This window comes from Gigantopelta aegis, chromosome 13, assembly GCF_016097555.1.
Source record: "Gigantopelta aegis isolate Gae_Host chromosome 13, Gae_host_genome, whole genome shotgun sequence".
Lineage (NCBI taxonomy): Eukaryota > Metazoa > Mollusca > Gastropoda > Neomphalida > Peltospiridae > Gigantopelta > Gigantopelta aegis.
Window position 1 is genome coordinate 28,451,598 of NC_054711.1, and position 23,080 is coordinate 28,474,677.

Genomic DNA, 23,080 nt, shown 5'->3' on the forward strand with positions numbered 1-23,080 from the left:
GGTTCAGGCTGTGAAATCCCTGATGGTTTGGATATAGCCCAGTGGTACAGCGCTCGCTCGATGCGAGGTCGGTGTGGGATCGATCCCCGTCGGTGGGCCCATTGGGCTATTTCTTGTTCCAGCCAGTGCACCACGACTAGTATATCAAAGGCCGTGATATGTACTACCTTGTCTGTGGGATACTGCATATAAAAGATCCCTTGCTGCTAATCGAAAAAGAGTAGCCCATGAAGTGGTGACAGCGGGTTTCCGCTATCAATATATGTGTGGTCCTTAACCATATGTCTGACGTCATATAACCGTAAATAAAATGTGTTGCGTGCGTCGTTAAATAAAACGTTTCTTTCTTTCTTTCCCTGATGGTTATTACAGCATTTGCAGTGCTGCCTTGAAAATGGCAAAATTTGTTTTTGTCCTGCAACCACTGTTTCTACTGACAGATTATGATGACCGATTAAGCAAAGTCATAAACGTATACTAGCAGATTATGACGTTTTGACTTCACTCATATGACGTTAAATGCATAGCTACATTACAAAATTGTTCATTTGACCTCTAGGTCATCGTACAATGTGGCAGAAATAACAGAAATAATAGCTTTTCCGCTTAATTTTTATGGTCTGCAGGATAAAAATAATAACTGGCTACTGACTTCGGATATCTGCTTTATCCTGTTCAGGCCGAATGAGAAATTCCCATTCTTACCTTCACAGGATAGCTTTATCCGACGTCATTAACTAGTTATTCTCTATATAACCGTTTCTGTCGTGCCCATATCATGCTTTAGAAAAAAAAAATTGACAGTTACAGACAGTGGAACATTAATTGGTTTTGTTGTCTTTGTTTTTTTACGCAGTCCTGTTGTAAAGCACTTGCCTAACATGTGGTTGGTCTAGGATCGATCCCCATCAATGGACCTGTTGGGCTATTTCTCATTCCAGCCAGTGCACCATGACTGGTGTATCAAAGTCTGTGGTGTTGTTAAACAAAACAGACTTTAATTTTTAATATTCAGTAATGTTGTATAAATGGCTTCCAAAGTCATATTTTATAATAGAATGCTGAACAGACTGTCCAGTGTGACTTTAAATTTATTATAAATTTAAATGAACAGTAATTGTTACAAAATATCAATATTTCAGCCATTATTTCCATTGTGCATTGCAATAACTTTAAAAATCACAAATATTAACTTCACATTGTTAAATTTAGAAATGTGAAACAAATTTGACCGTAAATCAGTTCGTTTTATTGGATATTTTTCCAGTGCTACAAAGAGAGACGACTCTTCCGTCCCATCAAGCGACGTCTTGTCTTCCAGAAACGGCAGTTCGTCTCCGAGAACCAGCATCGCACGTCGGTCGTCCCGAGAAATCTCTTCCGCCGGCAGGAGCCCGCGATCAAGCTACTCATCAGAGCCCTCGCTGGAACGTGAAAACTTGTTGCTGGGAGATACAACGACAAGACACAAAATCACGAAATCGCCGCGACTGGAACGCGACAAGCGTTCGGACAGTGGGAGTGAACATGACTTGTTGAAACATCGAGACACGGGCGGCGGTTTGTTGAGCAGTACGAAGACAGATGCCCTGGAAGAATACAGAGCCTCTCGCAGAGAGAAAGAGAACAGCCAGGACAGCGATGTCAGAAGTTCGTGGAGAACGAGAATCGGATTGGACGAGTATAAAGGAAGAAGTGAAGACGGGGTTCACAAATCGGAAAATGGTTCTGTTGACAGCGATGTGGATCATCGATCGGTTAGACGCCAGCACGCATTCAAAGAGTCATGCGGATCGGAGCAGAGTGAAGAAACGAACTATCAAAGCAAATATAGAAATCTTAAATCTGTGGAAGACGCCGGCACGGTGAATTCATCTGGTGATCTATTATTAAGTGAAAAACAGACTGCTAAAGATGTTGTTGTTGATTTAGACAGTAATGTTAAAAATACGCAAGCCGAAATAGGCAAAACCCGTAATATTTATGTCCCATACAGTGAGAGAAAGAAAGAATATGATGCAAAGAGAAATTCCTCGGATAATGATGAAGGTTACGTTCCGTTTAGTGATCGGAAAAAGAAATATTTACGTGACTTGAAAAATGAAAGTCCGTACGTGGGTTTTAGTGAGAGATCGGCACATACAATAGCCAAAATAGATCAGATAGATGATGTACCTAGAACTGACAACAAGATTTTGGTAACAGATTCACATCATTCTAAGACCAACAAGGGGGATAGCGTTTCTGCAGGTAAGGAATCCCTGTCAAAGACGTCTTCAGCCAAAATCATAGAAAACAAAAATACCAACACGGGTGTCGTGCGACAATCTAGCGAGACCTCTGACGCGAATAGTGCAGACGAGCAGGATGCGGTCAGGAGAGCTGATCGGATAGCCAGGTACAAAGAAGAGCGGCGCCGGCAACTGGCAACCATTTCAAACGTCCAGTCGAGCGATTCACAATCTGCTTCAGAGCAGCAGGCTGTTTTGAAGCCCTCGCTATTCCTCGGTCCAGCTCAGACTAAAGAGAAACCAGAAGATGCGAAGACTGTCGCGCCACATGCTGGTGATGTGAATGTGAGCGACAGAGTGGTAACCGATTCCAGTAAGACAAACTTGCAGACGAACCGGCTCCGGATGCCCCGGCGCCGACTTCCAGACATACCCGTGCAGAGCTTGAAGGAGAAGGAACAGCGACTGCAGGACTTCATTCATTCCCAGGCTCGGTCTCTACGCAATGGCTCCGATTCTTCTTCCCGTCAATCTTTCGAGGACAAACTAACCGACGTCGGGCATTCCCCAGTGACAAAACCTCCAGCCACGACTGTCAATGTTAGAAGGTCATCTTCTTTGAAGGTCGATGCTCCAAAGCCAACGGATAAGTCTTCCATACAAAGGAGAGCTTCGTCCAGAGAGTCTCCTGCTTCCAACAGCGGTGATGGTAACAGTCCTCGGCCATACTTGAAGACGTCCAGTTCCATGTCTTCTTCCTCGAGGGAGTCGCCAGCTGCTGATAGGAGTGACAAACAGATACTCGGCAATCGGCAGAAAGATTCAGCCATTTCTGATAGATATCAAAAACAAACACATCAAAATGAGCAAAAAGATTCACCAGTTTCTAATAGATTTGAGAAACAAACATGTGTCAATGTGAAAAACGATTCGCCAATTTCTAATAGATTTGAGAAACAGAAATGTGACAATCTGCAAAGCAAGCTCATCTCTTCTAATGAAGCGTCAATAATTGGGACAAAACAGACCAGGCCTTCCCAGTCACAATCTGCTGGTGGGCTGGTTACCAGGGTCAAGAGGTCAAACAGCGATGCGACCACATCACCAAAAGGTCATGGAGTTGTTCGGTCCCACAGCAATGTTTCTGAGTATTCCGGGGTAGCACAAAAACAGAATGGTGTTAGTAAATCGAAGTCGGGCTTGGACCAGTTGAAACTACAACAGATTGGAAGCTACAGGCCAGCTGGAGAATGTGGTGTGTTCAAGGCGGCAGGTGATCGTAACGTAACTGAACCGAGAAACAAAACCAGCAAGGAAGGTGATGACCTCTCGCATCTCTCCAAGTCCCATTCCTTCTTGATATCTAATCCAGCCGACGACTTACTAAAGTCTCCACAGACGAACACAAGCCCTGGCAATCTGGATGACCTGCTCGAACAGAATGCCAACTACCTCTCCGATTTGGATTTAGAGTTGCCTACCCCTTCGCCAGTTGTGAAGAAGGCTGTTGTTAACGAAGGTTTGGTTCGTAGGTCGTTAAAAAAGAAGAAACTCGTTCGTTCGTTGTCCAGTAAGGGAAAGGGAGATAAGCTGAAAGCGGGAGCCTACAGTGATTTAAAAAGGTAAGGAAACTAGTTTTTACTTTTCAAAGTTGGTATTTTATGTGAGATATAGCACAGCTGTAGAACGCTGAATGCCTGATGTGAAATGATCGCCCTTATTGGACCCATATCCCCCACCACCATTGCAGCCAGTGCCCCATGAAGAATTTATCAAAGGTTATGGTATATGCTGTTCTGTCTGATGAAGTGCATATGAAAGATCCTTTGCTACTATTTGGTAGGTATCCCATTATCTGATTGGGTTGGGTTTTTTGTCTCAACCAGTGCCCTCTAACTGTCCTGTTGAAAAATGTATATAAAAGATCCCTTCTTTGCTGCTAATGAAGAAATGTGGCAGGTCTCCTCTAACACTATATTTCATAACTGGTCAAATGTAACTGATGTTTAATTAATCAGAATGTTATTATCAGAAGGGGGAAAAAAAAAAAAAAAAAAATCATGTCTAGTTGGTCGTATTGTTTTGTGCAGTAATTCATGTTGTGATGAGTAATTTTCATCTGTCTATTTTCTTTCATAAAAAAAAAAAAAAAAAAAAAAAAAAAAAAATGTTATGTGGTGATATCTTGTGTCAACATTGTGTTATTTACACTACAGCCATGTGTGTAATTGTTATCTAGTGCCTTTGTCAGAAAAGGTCACGGAAACAGTAGAGTTTGCCCCAATACCAAGATTCGAACTTTAGCATGGGTTACACAGACTACAGTGCACTGAGTGTAAAGTTGTAGCACGTTTAGATATACTGTTAAACTGCTTGTGCACTTACTCTGGGATGAAACTGGATGAGAGATTCCAGTACCATCAGAACATGATACAACAACAAATGTTATCTAGTAACCAGAGCCAGTTTAATGATCTGCGGGGCCTGTAGCACATCTACCAGGGGCCTGTAGCACATCTAACAGCGGGTCCCCCTTCCCAGGATATATATTTTGGAAATTAATTGATACATTTTAATAATTTTTAGACAGATCATTGTAACAAAGAAAGAAATGTTTTATTTAACGATGCACTCAACACATTTTATTTACGGTTATATGGCATCAAACATATGGTTAAGGACCACATAGATTTTGAGAGGAAACCCGCTGTCGCCACTACATGGACTACTCTTTCCGATTAGCAGCAAGGGATCTTTTATTTGCACTTCCCACAGGCAGGATAGCACAAACCATGGCCTTTGTTGAACCAGTTATGGATCACTGGTCAGTGCAAGTGGTTTACACCTACCCATTGAGCCTTGCGGAGCACTCACTCAGGGTTTGGAGTCGGTATCTGGATTAAAAATCCCATGCCTCGACTGGGATCCGAACCCAGTACCTACCAGCCTGTAGACCGATGGCCTAACCACGACGCCACCGAGGCCGGTTCATTTTAACAGAAATGCTGCTTAAAATGTGTCACAGTACATGAAATGCAGTGTCCAGTTTCAAAAGATTCCAATCCCATAACCATCTAATAGGGGCACTCATGATCCAGTTCTATTTCATTACCTACCCTCAAATTATCTTCTGGCAGAAAGCCTGCATCTGTATGGTTTCTAATATATGGTTATTTTGACACTTGGTCATCAACAGAGAGAAAGGAAGGAAATGTTTTTATTTAACGACACACTCAACACATTTAAATTACGGTTATATGGCATTGGACATATGGTTAAGGACCACACAGATATAGAGAGAGGAAACCTGTTGTCGCCACTTCATGGGCTACTCTTTTTGATTAGCAGCTAGGGATCTTTTATATGCACCATCCCACCACAGACAGGATAACACATACCACGGCCTTTGATATACCAGTTGTGGTGAACTGGCTGGAGGGAGAAATAGCCCAGTGGGCCCACTGACGGGGATCGATCCCAAACCGACCGCACATCAAGCAAATGCTTTACCACTGGGCTATATCCTGCCCCCCAGAGGGAAAGAGATGAAACACGACCATCATATAGACAGACTACTCCTACCATAAAAAGCAGCAAGGAATCTTTTATGTGCACTTTCCCATAGACAGGACAGTATATGCCACTGCCTTTGACATACTAGTCGTGGGGCACTGGTTGGGATGTAGAAAAAAACCTAGTCCATCGACAGTGATGGATTCTGTGACCGTTTGCTCCTCGGGCGATCGCTCTACCACTGGGCTACATCCCAGTCTCTGTTGTTTATGGAAGCGAGAAACCTGGAAGTGTGTTTTTTTTCTGTGATGTGTTGTGTTGTGGAAGAAAGCCAAACACCTGGAGTCTGCTGACTAATGACTTCAACAATCGGTGGAATCTGGCTGTGAACACACTGTGTTGTGTGATGCTTGGCGAAAACCGATCGTAAAACGCATTCTGTAAATTGTTCTTCTTACCTCAGCATTAAATAAGATGAATCCAGTTGGTCTCGACTGACCTAAATTTGCTGCTGTTATGATGTGTCCAAGGAACAGAGCCCTTTTAGTAATTAAAATTGCATAAATACATTTTCTTGTTTAGAAGGCTGAATGTAACCCAGTGATGAAGCACTTGCCTGATGCGCGGTCGATCTCTGATGGATCCCTGTTAGTGAGCCAATTGAGCTATTTCTCATTCTAACCGGTACACCATGGCATGCTCTAGTGGTGTGATTAAACAATCAGTGTTTGTGTGTGTGTGTGTGTGTGTGTATATATATATATATATATATATATATAGATATAGTGAATGTGTTTCTGGTCATCCAAATGTCAGTCGACATAAACACCACAGATTTAAATACTGCCACCCCTCACCCATAAAGTGAATCAGAAGAAATTGGGGGTCAAGCTGCTCTTTTCAGAGATAACGGGTAGTGTCTATCACTACCCTAGTTACGCACAAAATTCAAATTGTTTTTGTTTTTTTACAGGTACCCCATACATGTTTCAAGCACAAAGCTACTTGACACAGTGGTATTAGATGAACTAAAATTGCATACATATTTTGCTCATATAAAACTAATTTCTTTTACAACCAACACACTCACATTTATCACCAATCACAGGACTTGTGGTTTTAACTTAATTTTCTTTATCAAAAGTTGGGTGCACCTTGAACTTTGACCCAGCCGGAAGTTATTTGGTTTAATACTACCTATAAACATCAGGATGACATTGGATATACAGACACCAATATATGTTCTAAACAAGACATTGTTTTTCATGTAATTTTTATTTATTAAAAAATTTTGGTGGTGGATTTTAATCCTGTCAACTTTGTTTCCATTATCTGTTGCTTACAATTAATACAAATATGTACCCCCACAACCTACTCTTACACTGTGACTATCTCCCCCTGTATCCATATCCATTTTATTTAATTTATTTAAAAAGCCCCAGCACCAACAAAACAATTGTGTAAAGGAAGAAACGAAATTATGCCTTGAAAAAATATTGCGTCTGTCTTGTTTTGTAGCATGTTTAGATGTAGAATGACAGTCATCTCATAGACAGAAGTACAAAATTGGGATGTAGGAAAAATACAGACATTCGGTGAAATTTTTACAAAATACCTCTTCAGCTCATCCTTGTGCAGAGATACAATTTGAAAAGCCATAGAATTACCAAACAAATGTTGTTTTTTTGTGTGTGTTTTAAAAAAAATTTAACCTTTGCCTTAGGTAAAGGTATCGTCAGACACTCTAATACAGTATGTTTGTAGAATCTATTGTGGGTTCGTGGTATTAATAATAGCCACAGGTACATGTACCATATATCTTCGCCTGTAAGTCGATCTCGGCTATAAGTCGAGTCCCTAATTTCAAGCCCTGAAAACGTATTTTTTTATTGACCCGTTTATAAGTCGACCCATGAAAAACAAGTTATAAATATTGAAGTATTTCTTACTTTCAGCACATGAGAACAATAATGTACAATATCTGAACAAAAGAAAATTATTTTACAAACTTCGTTTTTCACGTTTTAGACGTTTTGTACGTCGCAACATGCCAATCAAACTACATAGCACCAAAACGAAATATTCCCTTAGTAGAGAGTGAAAGCTGTTTGACTGTCACTGTATGGCACTGTACAGCATGGTTTTGTGCACAGACAACAACTTTATTTATCAACACTGACAACAGATCACTACGATAAAACTGAAAGTACATGTTTTGCCGCCATATATACATGTAAGGAGGATAACTCTGGAAAGTACACTGGTTTTTGTACCAAATGATGTGTGTCCCTATTGCTCTAGTGAACTGCAGTCTATTTTAAGGGAAAGCTCGGTAATGTTCATGAAGTTAATTACCGACAAAACATTGTTTGAACAACCATTAATGCCAGTGACCAGATTTCAAAATAAACTCAGGCAACTGGTAGTTAGTATTGTTTACATTTTTGCTATTAGTGATGACTGTTATTTTAACTAAGTGGACTGTTGTCTTGGTATGTGAGTGAGATCGCATGCCTTTTCGCATAACCAAAACCGTTATAATGCCGAAAAAAAAAGGTTATAAAAAATAAATGTGCCAAATTAAGATATTTGAGTATAAATACAGGGCATATTTCAACAATAAAACTTGTAAAATAATCCCCAAAACGGTAATATTTTTGGGTGAATTGTTTTTACCCTCTTATAAGTCGACCCCCCAAGTTATAAAATAATGTTTGGGTGAAAAAAATTCGACTTATAGGCGAAGATATACGGTAGTAAACATTATCACCTGTTTGTTTACCATAAACTGTCAGCTATTAACATTGTGCATGTTTGTTTTATCTGTAGTTTTGCTCAGTAGGCTTGTATAAGTAAAATATTGAATAAATGGCCAAGTGATGACACAGATTGTCCGAAATTAGCCCTCAGAGATTTATTTGAAATGATGGGAGATATCTGATTGTATGTAAATGTACTTTAAGTCATAATAAACATATATAATATATATACTCTTCAAAAGAAGAAACGCAAAACCACATTGTCGTAACATTTGGAGAATTGATTTAATTATTGAATGGTGAGTCCGATAATTACCAAATGTTGCAGGATTGTTCACAATTCACTCTAGTCCATTGTGAGTAAGTGATAGGACACACCACCAAGGTCAAGGTCATCTGGAGTCAATACCGGGTGTGGCCTCCGCGTGTGTTGACAACTGCCTGGCACCGCCTGCCCATTGAAGCAACCAGAGTACGGATGACGTCCCGGGGGATGGTGGCCCACTCGGCCTGCAAGGCTGCTGCCAGCTCGGGCAGGGTCTGGGGCTGTGGTTGTCGCTGTCGGAGGCGTCGGTCCAACTCGTACCATAGATGCTCAATTGGGTTCAAATCCGGTGATATCGATGGCCAAGGAAGGACATTAATGTTGTTGTTCTGTAGGAAAGCCGTTGTGAGACGTGCTGTGTGAGGCCTGGCGTTGTCATGTTGGAACACTGCGTTGGCGTTGGCCATAACTGGAACGATGTGTGGCCGGAGGATCTGGTCAATGTAGCCCTGTGCATTCAGGTTGCCCTGCACGTGGACCAGGTCAGTTCTGCCAGTGTGTGAGATTGCTGCCCACACCATGACACTACCCCCGCCGAATCTGTCCACTTCCTGCACGCAGTTTGCCGCATAACGTTCACCACGACGCCTATACACGCGACATCTTCCATCATGACGTCGGAGCAGAAATCGGGACTCGTCACTGAACCACACCTGTCTCCATCGCAGTTGAGGCCATTGTCGATGAATCTGGCACCACTGCAGTCGGAGTCGACGGTGTTGTGGTGTTAAGATGACACCTCGAACTGGACGTCTGGCACAAATTCCTACCTCACGTAGGCGGTTCCGTACGGTCTGGTCGGATATCCTGCTCAAACCTGGTATTGCTGCGGCTGTGGAGGTGGCAGTAGTCAATCGTTCTCGAAGGTGGCGTACCCGGATGTAGCGGTCCTGCCCGGGGGTAGTGACCCGTGGTCGACCGGATCTAGGGAGGTCACGTGTTGATCCATGTTGCTGGTAACGGTCCCACAGTCTGGAGATGGTGCTTGGGGACACATGGAATGCCCTGGCAACGGCCGTTCTGGATTCGCCTGCGTCTAGTCGGCCGATGACATTGTTTCTCTGCGGTTCACTGAGACGTGGCATGTCCTGGATTGTCAACTGTCGGCCAGATACAGAGGCCAGGCAAGCGAACACCCTGCACTTTTATACTGTCGGTGTTCATGTTGCACGTGCAGACAACGCACGTGCAGTGGTGACATGGTTTGCACGTGGCTGCGTTTTTACGAATATTCACATTTTGGAACTTTATTGTACAGTAGCTGCGTTTTATCGAATGTAACCGTGGGAATGTGTTTGGGACATGCAATGACCTTATATTCACAAAGCATGAACCGGTAGGAAACATAAAATCGGAGTTATAACCCATTTGTACCCTTTTGCGTTTCTTTTTTTGAAGAGTATATATCATCCATTAAAAGCTTTTGTAGGAGATATCACTTGTACTGTAATCTCCTGTGATATTCTCCTCAGGAGATATGGCTTCTTTTGTTACGTCACTTTGTATGTTTCAGCGCTATTCAGCGCCATTAGTGACATCACGTAACTGTCGTTCTACTAGTTAATGAGTCTACCACTGCCGAATAAAGTGACATTCAACCGACATTACTGACATTGTCGCAAAGAACAATAATGGATGATAAAAAGAATACACCCCTCGCGTCTTGTGATATCATAATTTATCAGCACTCGTTGAAAAAAGTATAAAAATCCTTGGCAAGCCTCATAATTTATCCTTTAAAAGTATAAAAATCCTTGGCAAGCCTCATAATTTATCAGCACTCGGATTTCATACTTTTATCAACTCGTGCTGATAAATTATGATATAACAAGACACTCGGGGAGTATCCTCTATATATATATATATACATATATGTATATACATGTACATATACAGTCAAACCCGCTTATTTGCATACCCTCGGTGCTGCTCGATTTTGTGCAATTAACCGGGTTAGTCGATTAACCGATAGAGTACCGACTTTCACTTTGTAACAGCCATCCAACTACAAAGTGGCATGGGAGACAGTCTAGCATAATGCGGTACTTCATACCGGAACTATTACAGTTAACACATGTCACATGCAGTTAGATATATATAAATGTAAAAAAATATATCTATCGATATATATAATTAGCATGGCGGTTTTTTTTTAATCTGCCAGACCAGAAATCATTTTCTAAAAAACCAACAACGTCCGTCACTGGGCGTCGTTTTCTAAAAACACAAACTGGCGTCGTTTTCTAAAAACACAAACTTTGTGCATTAAAAAAAAACCCACTGACCATCCACTAGTGTAAACAAAGTGTATTAGCCATTTAGTTAATTAGATAAACTTCAAACAACAGAACCATCAAAAAGTTCACGTTTCATCGGTGCACGTGTTTACAAAATGACGTCAGTTTCCGGAATTACCGGGCTGTTGATTGACCGAATGCGCCGTACCATAGAATTACGTGAACTTGTATGAATTTGCTGGTATGGTGTTCTTTCCATCCCAAAAGATATGGCAAGCTTTGGTATTATTTGTGATCCCCAAATAATGACTTTGCTATTGTTAAGTAATTAAAGTTAAGCTCGGCTAGTGAGTCGTTATCAGTTCCAGCAGCCTGCATTGCATGCATGACCAGTCTAACACCATTGACTGACCTTCATGGCGCGGTCCGACTGATTGGTGTCTAACAATATAGCAGAAACTTAGGGACGATCCATAAATAACGGTCTTTGTTATGTTTGTTTTTTGACGACCTCCCCCACCAGTCTTTTTTTTTTTTCGCTACATTTTCCGGGAAGCAAGTGATAAATCGTTTCTTTTGCGTTTTAACAGATATAGCGTACACTGCATCTAATGAATAAGTGAAAAACAACCCTTTCTCGGTCACATTTATTAAAAACATAACCGCCTAGGACGATTGATCTGTAATCTTTTAATTACTAACAAGGCTTCTCAACATAACGTAATTGATACAGAACAATGATTGCCCTGAACACGTCAATCGAATAGGGCCTCAATAGTTGAGTGCGCATGCGTACAAGCGCACAGGCGGTACTTCTAAAAATAATAGTCAGAGAGTTACCTGTTATTGAGATGGCCGCTGATTAACAGCAATATATTGCAAACAAAACATTAGGTCTTAGGTTTATTCAACTTAATTATGTCATTCTTAAATCTTGTAGTCAGGTATTGTGATTCACCAGTAGTAACGTGCACACCATCTCATTTGCATGCCACACGTCGACTCTGTAAACAGCGATTACAGTCGGCTTGCCACACAGTGAGCTCAAACAAAACAGATTAATCGGTGATTTATTTGAGTTTTTTTGCCAAAGTTTGATAGACTTTCTCAGTCATTTGTGACATTAATTTAGCACACAAAAAAAAAAATCGTTATTTATATGTGCAAATAACCGATATATAGCCTGTAGTCTGTGCAATTAACCGGATGTTTTGTAGTGTTATAAGGGCAAATGGTTCAGTGTTGGGTGAAAATAGTCGATTAACCGAATTATGCTATAAACCGATGTGCAAATAAGTGGAGTTGACTGTATATATATATATATATATATATATATATATATATATATATATACATATATATATATATATATATATATATATATATATATATATATATATATATATATATATATACATACATATATATATATATATATATACACATGCATATATATATATATATATATATATATATATACATACATATATATATATATATATATATATATATATATATATATATACATATATATATATATATATATATATATATATATATATATATAATATATGTATATATATATATATATATATATATACACACATATATACATATATATATATATATACATATATACATATATATATATTTATTACATACCCATTAAATCTTACTATATAAATACAGCCCTGAATACAAAAATGAAATACACTTTTCCGTATTCAACTCAACTGCCGGAACTATGCCGTATTCAATGCTACTATTTATAGCACATGGTTACCTTCGCGATATGTAAACAAAGTTGGTGCTTGTTTTGAATTGCCTATTAAAGCAGTTAACTGTTATGCATTTTTAAAATGTTCTTTTGTGGAACATTTGAACTGAAAACAGACGAAAACGGTGACGAATATTTACAATTTAATGAGCGCGCTACCAAAACTAGACGGGTACACTACTCACCAACGAGCTTTTAATCCACAAATAAGGTCGACAACAGTCAGTTTTTGGATCCTTGTTTTGGCTTCATACACAATAAATAAAACATATCCAACGGTAATTTTGTGATATGATATATTTGACAAAAGGTACTTTTTATTTCTTTCATCTTTTAAAACTTAAAATTAATATTTTGTCCAAAATTATGGGAAAAAAAAAAATACCCACCTGTAAACAGCGTTGTCTGCTTGTTATAGGAATGTGACAGGGGTCACGGTTAGTAGACTAGTTTTTATTTTAATGTGGCGAAGCATTGTAATAATTTTGAATTTAAATGACGTCAGTATTCCAATGACGTCACTTTGCATCTCCTTACAATAACCATAAACTGGGGGGTACATGACGTTTCCTTTTTAAGGAAAAATTCCAATACAAAATTGCTATTGATTTTGTTTTTTTAAAATATTTTTAATGCACCTGAATGTGTTTGAACAAAATCTTGTGATTAAAAAAATGTACCTTTTACGAAATATGGATTTCTAGTGAAATTATGGTAAGATACGCTATATTTATTGTGTACGAAGCCAAAACAAGGGTGCAAAAAGTAACTGTCGTCGACTTTAGCAACAATGACGTCGCATGCACCATCTCCTCACGTATATAGCTTCTGAAGTGTTTTATTTGATGTTGTGAGAAAAAAATAGTGTAAAAATACAGGTGTCAAATTTTGGTGTATGTGTCTGTGTGTGTGTGTGTGCGTGTGTGTGTGCGCGTGAGTGCATGCATGCATGACCAGTGTTGTTTTCAGTTTAATAACACATTATGGCACCAAGACAACTTGGAAAGGCACCAAAGAAAAGCTGGTTGCAAGTGTGTCTAATCACTATGAACTGAGATACAAAAACTGTTTTCAAATTGTTTTACCATACAGTCAGTTCTTTTGCATGTTTTCTTACTTTTCACAATTAAGGATACATTATACAACCTGAGTTATATGGTGGCAAACCATGTGGGACAACCATAACACTTGCAACTGGTGCCGTGGTAAAAGTCAGTGGGAAGGGCATGGTGGCAAACCATGTAGGTCAACCATAACACTTGCAACTGGTGCCATGGTATAGGTCAATGGGAAGGGTATGATGGCAAACCATGTAGGTCAACCATAACACTTGCAACTGGTGCCGTGGTAAAAGTCAATGGGAAGGGCATGGTGGCAAACCATGTAGGTCAACCATAACACTTGCAGCTGGTGCTGTGGTAAAAGTCAAGCCCTGAAAGTAGTTGAACGAATGTGCAATTTGAGGGTTTTAAGAGCTGCAGGATATTACCACTGTATACTGCTATGATCGTTTCTGGTGCCATTAAGTCATAATGTCTAGCTCAAGATAAAGTATTCACCTGAGGTGTGATGCTTCATAGAATCAATTGCCCTCAGTAGGCTTGTTTTTTTTCTGCCCCGATATATCAAAGGTTGTAGTATGTACTATCCTGTCTTCGTAAAAGTGCATATAGAAAGATCCGTTGCGGCTTCTCAGCAGGTGTCCACTGTTTGATGATAACAGGTTTTTCTCTCTGTCTTTTATCTTGACCAAGGGATCGGATGTAACCCAGTGGTAAAGTGTTCGGTCTAGGATCGATCCCCGTTGGTGGACCCATTGGGCTATTTCTCATTCCAGCCAATGTATCATGACAGGTATATCAAAGGCCGTGGTATGTGCTATCTTGTCTGTTGGATGGTGCATATAAAAGTATTTCTTATTCCAGCCAGTGTATCATGACAGGTATATCAAAGGCCATGGTATGTGCTATCTTGTCTGTTGGATGGTGCATATAAAAGTATTTCTCATTCCAGCCAGTGTATCATGACAGGTATATCAAAGGCCGTGGTATGTGCTGTCTTGTCTGTTGGATGGTGCATATAAAAGTATTTCTCATTCCAGCCAGTGTATCATGACAGGTATATCAAAGGCTGTGGTATGTGCTGTCCTGTCTTTGGAATGGTGCATATAAAAGATCCCTCACTACTAATGAAAAAATGTAGCAGCTTTCACCTCTCAGACTATATGTCACAAGGACCAAATGTTTGACATCCAATAGCCGATAATTAATAAATGTTCTATAATAATAAGCAATGTGCTGTAGTGGTGTCAATAAAACAAAACAAACTTTAACTTTTAGTTTGACCAAATCTCAAAGTGACATCAAATAGCCATAGTTAAAAATGTGCTGGGGTGTTGTTAAACAAACATTCCTTTCCTTTATTGTTTTATCCTGTACTGTGACTCTGTTACATTGGCCATCAGCTGTTAATTGGAGGTGTTGGACCAGACTTATATACACACAGGAACAAACATTGGCTTATCTGTGTGTACCTAATGCATTCCAGCTGACATTATTATATAAATACCGATTACGCAGTATTGCTATGATCGACATAATAATATGGATTACCACTCACTGCTTATATTAATAGCACATACTTACAGCGCTTACTGTGTGTACTGTTTGGTGCAGTTACTTTGTGAGGCGGATCCTACAGTATTGGGGCAAACTCAGGCATGCATTAGTCTCAGAAAGTTTGTTGGGACTGAATGGGTTTGGCTTTCGTTCAACTCGGTAATTAACACTGTGGCTCAAGATGGGAGGATGGTAAGGAATTTGTCTCTTTCCTCACCGGTTTTTGTCCTTCTAACGTTGGATCATACCTGCTAGCACTTCGTAACTCCGATAATTAAGTGCCTCGTTCGTTCATATGTACGTGTGTGATGATACAAGTGATATTACATCGTGTGTATGATGTCAGATGTGTGTGTTTGTGATTCACCTCAACTGTATGGTAATGTTTGTGATATTCATATTTCTAGAAATGATTAATTTTTACTTTATTTGTTGTTTTTGTGAAGAACATTTTAGATGTGTGATGTTGGCATAATTTTATATAAAATATTGGTGATATTAAATGTATACTTTCAAAAGTTAGAATTATTATTATTATTTTTTTTTTAAATGAACATTTTGAATGTGTGATGTTGGCATACCTTTATATCAAATATTGGTTATATTTACATGTATACTTTCAAAAGGTATTAGATTTGTTTTATTTATTTTTAAAAAGAACATTTTGGATGTGTGGTGTTGCATAATTTGGATTTCAAATATTGATAATATTTTGTACTTCCAGAAGTAACAAGTTTGATTTCTTGTTTTTGTGAACAGTATTTTGGATGTGTGATGTTGACGTTCATGTAATTTGGATGTCAAACATTTGGATGAGGTGTTAACGGTTTTGGTATTATTGGATAAACTGTTTGTGAATGGTTATTTCTGGATGTCAGTAAGTTTATATATACATGTGTAATCATACAAATGATATTACATCGTGTGTGATGTCAAGTGTATGCATCTGTGATTCACCACAAATGTATGGTAATGCTTGTGATTGTTGTACTTCCCTTAGAAGTTAGAAGTTTTAGTTTATTTGTGAAAACATTATGGATGTGTGATGTTGGCATAATTTGGATGTCAAATATTGGTGACTTTTGTACTTCCAAAAGTTAGATGTTTTAGATATATATATATATATATATATATATATATATATATATATATATATATATAAGAACATTTTGGATGTGTAATGTTGGCATAATTTTATATCAATTATTGGTGATAATGTTATATGTATACTTCCAAAAGGTATTAGATTTGTTTTATTTGTTTTTGAAAAGAACATTTTGGATGTGTGGTGTTGCATAATTTGGATGTCAAATATTAATATTTTGTACTTCCAGAAGTAACAAGTTTTATTTGATTTGTTGTTTTTATGAACAGTATTTTGGATGTGTAGTGTTGGCATTCATGTAATGGGCCATTCCATGGTAATTTTTAAAGCCAGGACGTGACATTCTGACTCTTAGGATCTCCTTCACTAAAAATCCTTTTTAACTGGAAATGCAGTTTTATCATTACATATAGTAGTATAATCATGTCAGGCCTATTTTTGTTTTTTTGAAGAAAAAACAAAAGATTTATAAAGTAAAAAGTAAAATGTGCCAGGATGTGACGAAAATGGACGTCACTTTTTTAACACTGCAGTAAATTCCAAAACTCTGCTCTCCTGATAGAATGTTTGCTTATTGAAATACACTGTTTAACACAATATCCAGTCTAATATGGTTGGCAAACATTTAGATCAAGTATTAATGGTTTTGGTATTACTGTTATTTGATATACTGTTAACTAGTGGATGTATTTTTTCTGGATATCAGTAAGTTGTGATGGGTTTGTTTTTCAGGTTAGCATAATTATATAACATGTGTACATGTGTAACAGTAATTATATAACATGTGTACATGTGTAACAGTAATTATATAACATGTGTACCTGTGTAACAGTAATTATATAACATGTGTACATGTGTAACAGTAATTATATAACATGTGTACATGTGTAACAGTAATTATATAACATGTGTACATGTGTAACAGTAATTATAAACATGTGTACATGTGTAACAGTAATTATATAACATGTGTACATGTGTAACAGTAATTATATAACATGTGTACATGTGTAACAGTAATTATATAACATGTGTACATGTGTAACAGTAATTATATAACATGTGTACATGTGTAACAGTAATTATATAACATGTGTACATGTGTAACAGTAATTATATAACATGTGTACATGTGTAACAGTAATTATATAACATGTGTACATGTGTAACAGTAATTATATAACATGTGTACATGTGTAACAGTAATTATATAACATGTGTACATGTGTAACAGTAATTATATAACATGTGTACATGTGTAACAGTAATTATATAACATGTGTACATGTGTAACAGTAATTATATAACATGTGTACATGTGTAACAGTAATTATATAACATGTGTACATGTGTAACAGTAATTATATAACATGTGTACATGTGTAACAGTAATTATATAACATGTGTACATGTGTAACAGTAATTATATAACATGTGTACATGTGTAACAGTAATTATATAACATGTGTACATGTGTAACAGTAATTATATAACATGTGTACATGTGTAACAGTAATTATATAACATGTGTACATGTGTAACAGTAATTATATCACATGTGTACATGTGTAACAGTAATTATATCACATGTGTACATGTGTAACAGTAATTATATAACATGTGTACATGTGTAACAGTAATTATATAACATGTGTACATGTGTAACAGTAATTATATAACATGTGTAACAGTAATTATATAACATGTGTAACAGTAATTATATCACATGTGTAACAGTAATTATATAACATGTGTACATGTGTAACAGTAATTATATAACATGTGTACATGTGTAACAGTAATTATATAACATGTGTACATGTGTAACAGTAATTATATCACATGTGTAACAGTAATTATATAACATGTGTACATGTGTAACAGTAATTATATAACATGTGTACATGTGTAACAGTAATTATATCACATGTGTACATGTGTAACAGTAATTATATAACATGTGTACATGTGTAACAGTAATTATATAACATGTGTACATGTGTAACAGTAATTATATAACATGTGTACATGTGTAACAGTAATTATATAACATGTGTACATGTGTAACAGTAATTATATCACATGTGTACCTGTATATATTGGTGATTGTACATTTATGATTCCAGTTATTCATCTAGTCTTTCATATATGGGCTGAAGCCCATAGAATATTAGCAATTAGACGAATTTGCTAACACAATCTGTTGCCAAATACAAGGTTCATTTAACCAAACAGCAAAAATGGTGGTATATCTATAAACGACAGGCGATTTTTTTAATTAGCTATTTGGCAAATTAGTAGTGAAATATAATCGCCAAATTCAACTTTATACTTCAAATTTGGCGATTTGGCGAGCAACAGTTTAAACCCTGTAAATATTAATTCATGAATTCATTCTTGATCATACAATTACATGTATATAGTTGTAAAAACTGTATTAGTGCATTATGTCATACATATTTAATAATAGTGCCATATGACCGGTAAATCATGCTGTTCAGCATGGGGAAAGAGCATTTAAATGATACCTTTGTTTTTTTGTTTGGTTTTATTATTGTTATTTTTGTTTTATATGAGTACATGCATGTGGCTTATGTGGTGGCAGTGGATTTTCTTTTATCTCTTAGACTAAGTGTTAAAATAAGCAAATACATGTTGCTATAGTTTTAAAAATATGTCAAGTTGTTAAATATTCCTTTCCTTTTTGTATGTTGAACCATGTTTGTCACACACTTGTGAGATTTGTTTTAGTATTTAAAGACAGCGGATTGGCAGATCCTCAATAATGACCTGAATGCCAAAGTCACACTGACCAATGAAATGCACACTAATGAAACTGATTGCTATGCAACATACGTCAATTGTGCAAGAGTGAATGTTCTGTACATTAGTTGTCCAGACATTTACATTTATTTTAAACCAGAGTTTTGTTGATATTTAAGACACTTTATGTCCTTCGGTATCATTTATACTTTTTAAAAAACTTATACAACATCTGTTAATTAGATGCCGTTTATCTTATGACTTATTTAAAAACGTATCCAACTCAATTTTGCTCATCAAACAGTGTGTAAGATATACATGTATGGTATCTATAGTGGCCACTCACATAGCATTCGCTGCATGCATGTACTTTGTACTCATATTTTGTAATTGCTACCTGCATTATACCAGCAGTGAAGGTAAATAACAGTTCCCGGAAAAATATTAACTTTCTTGGCTACTGAACTATTTGCACATATTACAAGTGTATTGTAGCATGACATATACACATATATATACACCGGTCCCCCCACCTAATGAATCACACTGCTATGTTCAACTCTGGCAGTCACATGGCAAGAACCCAGAACCTTTACGATATAGATATAAGGTCTGATGCTTAGAAAACTCTGTTATTACTGTGGTTTGTTGTTTTGGAAAACGCTATGTTATTACTGTGGGCTTTTGTTTGGAAAACGCTATGTTATTACTGTGAATAAGATGGTAAGAGAAGACTTGTTTATAGCCAGGACTGTTTTACTTTTCGTTCGTTGCATGGGACCAATAAAAATGCATTTAATCTCTTCACAACAGAAAATGGCATGGATATTAACATTTGTTGGTTGATTTTGACAATAAAGTAAACAAGGTAAAACATTATTTCAACAAATCGATCGTACATTACAATGCGCATTAATAGGCCGGTTCACGATTACTCGAGGATATATCTATCTAAGGTTATTTTGGTAACTTACGTTAGCTGTGTTTACTTTCTTTATGTAAGATGGGTTTTTGGATTGCTGTAACACCTAATTTCCTTACAATAAAATTAAATACAAGGTGCTCATATTAACTTTGTTTCCTAAGTTTTATTTCATACAAAATATTAATTAACATGGTTACCAGTGGAAATTAAATTGATGTGAGGCAGCCTTCATTGAAAAGGACAGGAAAAGGTGATTATCTGTGAAAATTGTTTACCCACATTTTAAAAATATACCAAACAGCTGTTGAGAAAAAGCGTAATCACATAAATAAATATAAGAAGTAAAAAAAAAAGAAAAAAAAAAAGGTAAAAGAGAGAGAAAAAAAAAGTGAACATCAATTTAGAAAACTGTTCCTGTTTATTTCCTGCATGTAGTTCATCTATGTTTCACCTGTGATTGATCTGTATCTCACCTGTGACAGGTAGTCAGGTGGAAAAGGAAATTCAGAATAATCACTGTTTTCATGCATGGTGTGGAAAGGAAAGGAATGTGTGTTTACCAGCACCCGAGTAAATTTTTTATCAATAGCTATTTATAGTGCCTAATATACGACGACAACTGTGACTGCAGATCTTAATGGTAGAGAATGTATCAGAATAGCCAGTGCACCATGACTGATATATCAAAGGCTGTGGTATGTGCTGTGCTGTCCTGTCTGTGGGATGGTGCATATAAATAATCCCTTGCTATTAATAGAAGAATGTTGCGGGTTTCCTCTGAGACTATGTGTCGGAATTACCAAATGTTTGACATCCAGTATCCGATGATTAATAAATCAATGTGCTCTAGTGGTGTTGTTCTCTAGACCACGCATCAGATGAGCACTTTACCATTGTGCCAAGTCCTGCCCCACTAGTGTAACAAAGGTTGTGGTATGTATTATCCTGTCTGTAGGATGATGCATATAACAGATCCCCTGTTGCTAATAGAAAAGTGTGGTCCAAAGCATGGTGCATGGTAGCAGTGTGTTACCAACATCATATAACCACAAATAAAATGTGTTGATTGTGCCGTTAAATAAAACATTCCTTTCTTCCTTCGGTCAAGAAGATTTCCAAACGGTTTTACTGATCATTTGTAGATGAAAGAGAGAAAGAAAGAAAGGAAGGAAGGAATGTTGTATATAACAACACTTAACACATTTTAATTACAGTTATATGGCGTCGATGAGATAAAGACTACACAGATAATTAGAGATGAAACCCTCTGCACAAGAGGCTACTTTTTCCAATTAGCAGCAAGGAATCTATTTTTATCCAGCATCCCAAGGACATGATAGTACATACTACATCCTTTTTTTACATCTATTATGGTTGGAAGGATAAAATGCCATATGGGCCCACCGATGGGGATCGATCCTGGACTGACCGTGCATCAGGCGAGTGCTTTATACCACTGTGTGGCATTGCGCCTGTCTCTATTGATGGAGTGACCAGAGCAAAGTGTAGAAGTAGTTTGACAAACCAGCAATTGTCGGTTCTGGGTAATTACGGTGAACTGAACACATTGTGTTCAACTTTCACTTATTATGTATATTATTTACTTGATTTGTGGTGACGGTCTGGTAGCTTGGCATAAGTGGTCTTTCGGAGTGTTTAACTGAGTTACACGGTTATTAACCGACATTCAGTTAAGTGAGAAGTGAATTCTGCTACCACTGAGGAATTACTAACAGGTGGCTGGCAGCAAAAGGCACTTGCTATATTCATAATAAAAGTTTGTTTTTTGTTTAACGATACCACTAGAGCACATTGGTTAATTAATCATCAGCTATTGGATGTCAAACGTTTGGTAATTCTGAATCGTAGTCATCAGAGGAAACCCGCTACATTTTTCTTAATGCAGCGAGGGAACTTTTATATGTAATAATGAGCACTGGCATATTAACTGTTAGTCGAAATAAAAAGACTGCACGGTTTTGTAAAACATTTTTTGGTTTAAATGTCAGCACCTACTTGAGATGTGATACAGAGCAGCTGTGTGATCTTTCTAGGGTGTGCATAGTGTTAAGAAACACCCCTACCCACCCACCACCCCCCAAAAAAGAGAAAAAAAGTCCTGTCATCTAAAGTATTTAAAAATAAAGAGTTTTTGGGGTTTTTTTTTTTCTCTCTCTCTCTCTGTCTGTCTCTCTCTCTGTCTTTCTCTGTCTGTCTGTCTCTCTCTGTCTGTCTCTGTCTCTGTCTCTCTCTGTCTGGAGCAAGACGTAGCCCCTTTGGTAAAGAGCTCGCTTGATGCACGGTCAGTTTGGGATCGATCCCTGTCGGTGGGCCCATTGGGCTATTTCTCGCTCCAGCCAGTACACCACGACTGGTACATCAAAGGCCGTGGTATGTGCTATCCTGTCTATGGGATGGTGCATATAAAATATCCCTTTCTGCCAATCGAAACGAGTAGTGCATGAAGTGGCAACAGCGGGTTTCCTCCTTCAATATCTGTGTGGTCCTTAACCATATGCCTGACGCCATATAACCATAAATAAACTATTGAGTGCGTCGTTAAATAAAACTTTTTTTTCTTTCTTCTCTCTGTCTGTCTCTCTCTCTCTGTCTGTCTCTCTCTCTGTCTGTCTTTCTCTATCTCTCTCTCTTTTTCTCTCTGTCTCTCTCTATCTCTGTCTCTCTGTCTGTCTGTCTGTCGCTCTGTCATTCTGTCTCTCTCTCTCTCACTCACTCACTCACTCACTCACTCACTCTCTCTCTCTCTCTCTCTCTCTCTCTCTCTCTCTCTCTCTCTCTCTCTCTCTCTCTCTCTCTCTCTCTCTCT

General features: G+C 37.7%; 1 protein-coding gene across 4 annotated transcripts in view; it reads left to right on the top strand.

Moving 5' to 3' along the window:
• LOC121387410 (supervillin-like) overlaps positions 1-23,080 on the top strand; it is a 220,021-nt gene that overhangs the window by 44,101 nt on the left and 152,840 nt on the right. For all 4 annotated transcript variants that reach the window (XM_041518514.1, XM_041518515.1, XM_041518517.1 and 1 more), the window contains exon 5: positions 1,268-3,853. In XM_041518514.1, coding sequence (XP_041374448.1) covers positions 1,268-3,853 — 2,586 coding nt within the window. The remainder of the gene's footprint in view (positions 1-1,267; positions 3,854-23,080) is intronic.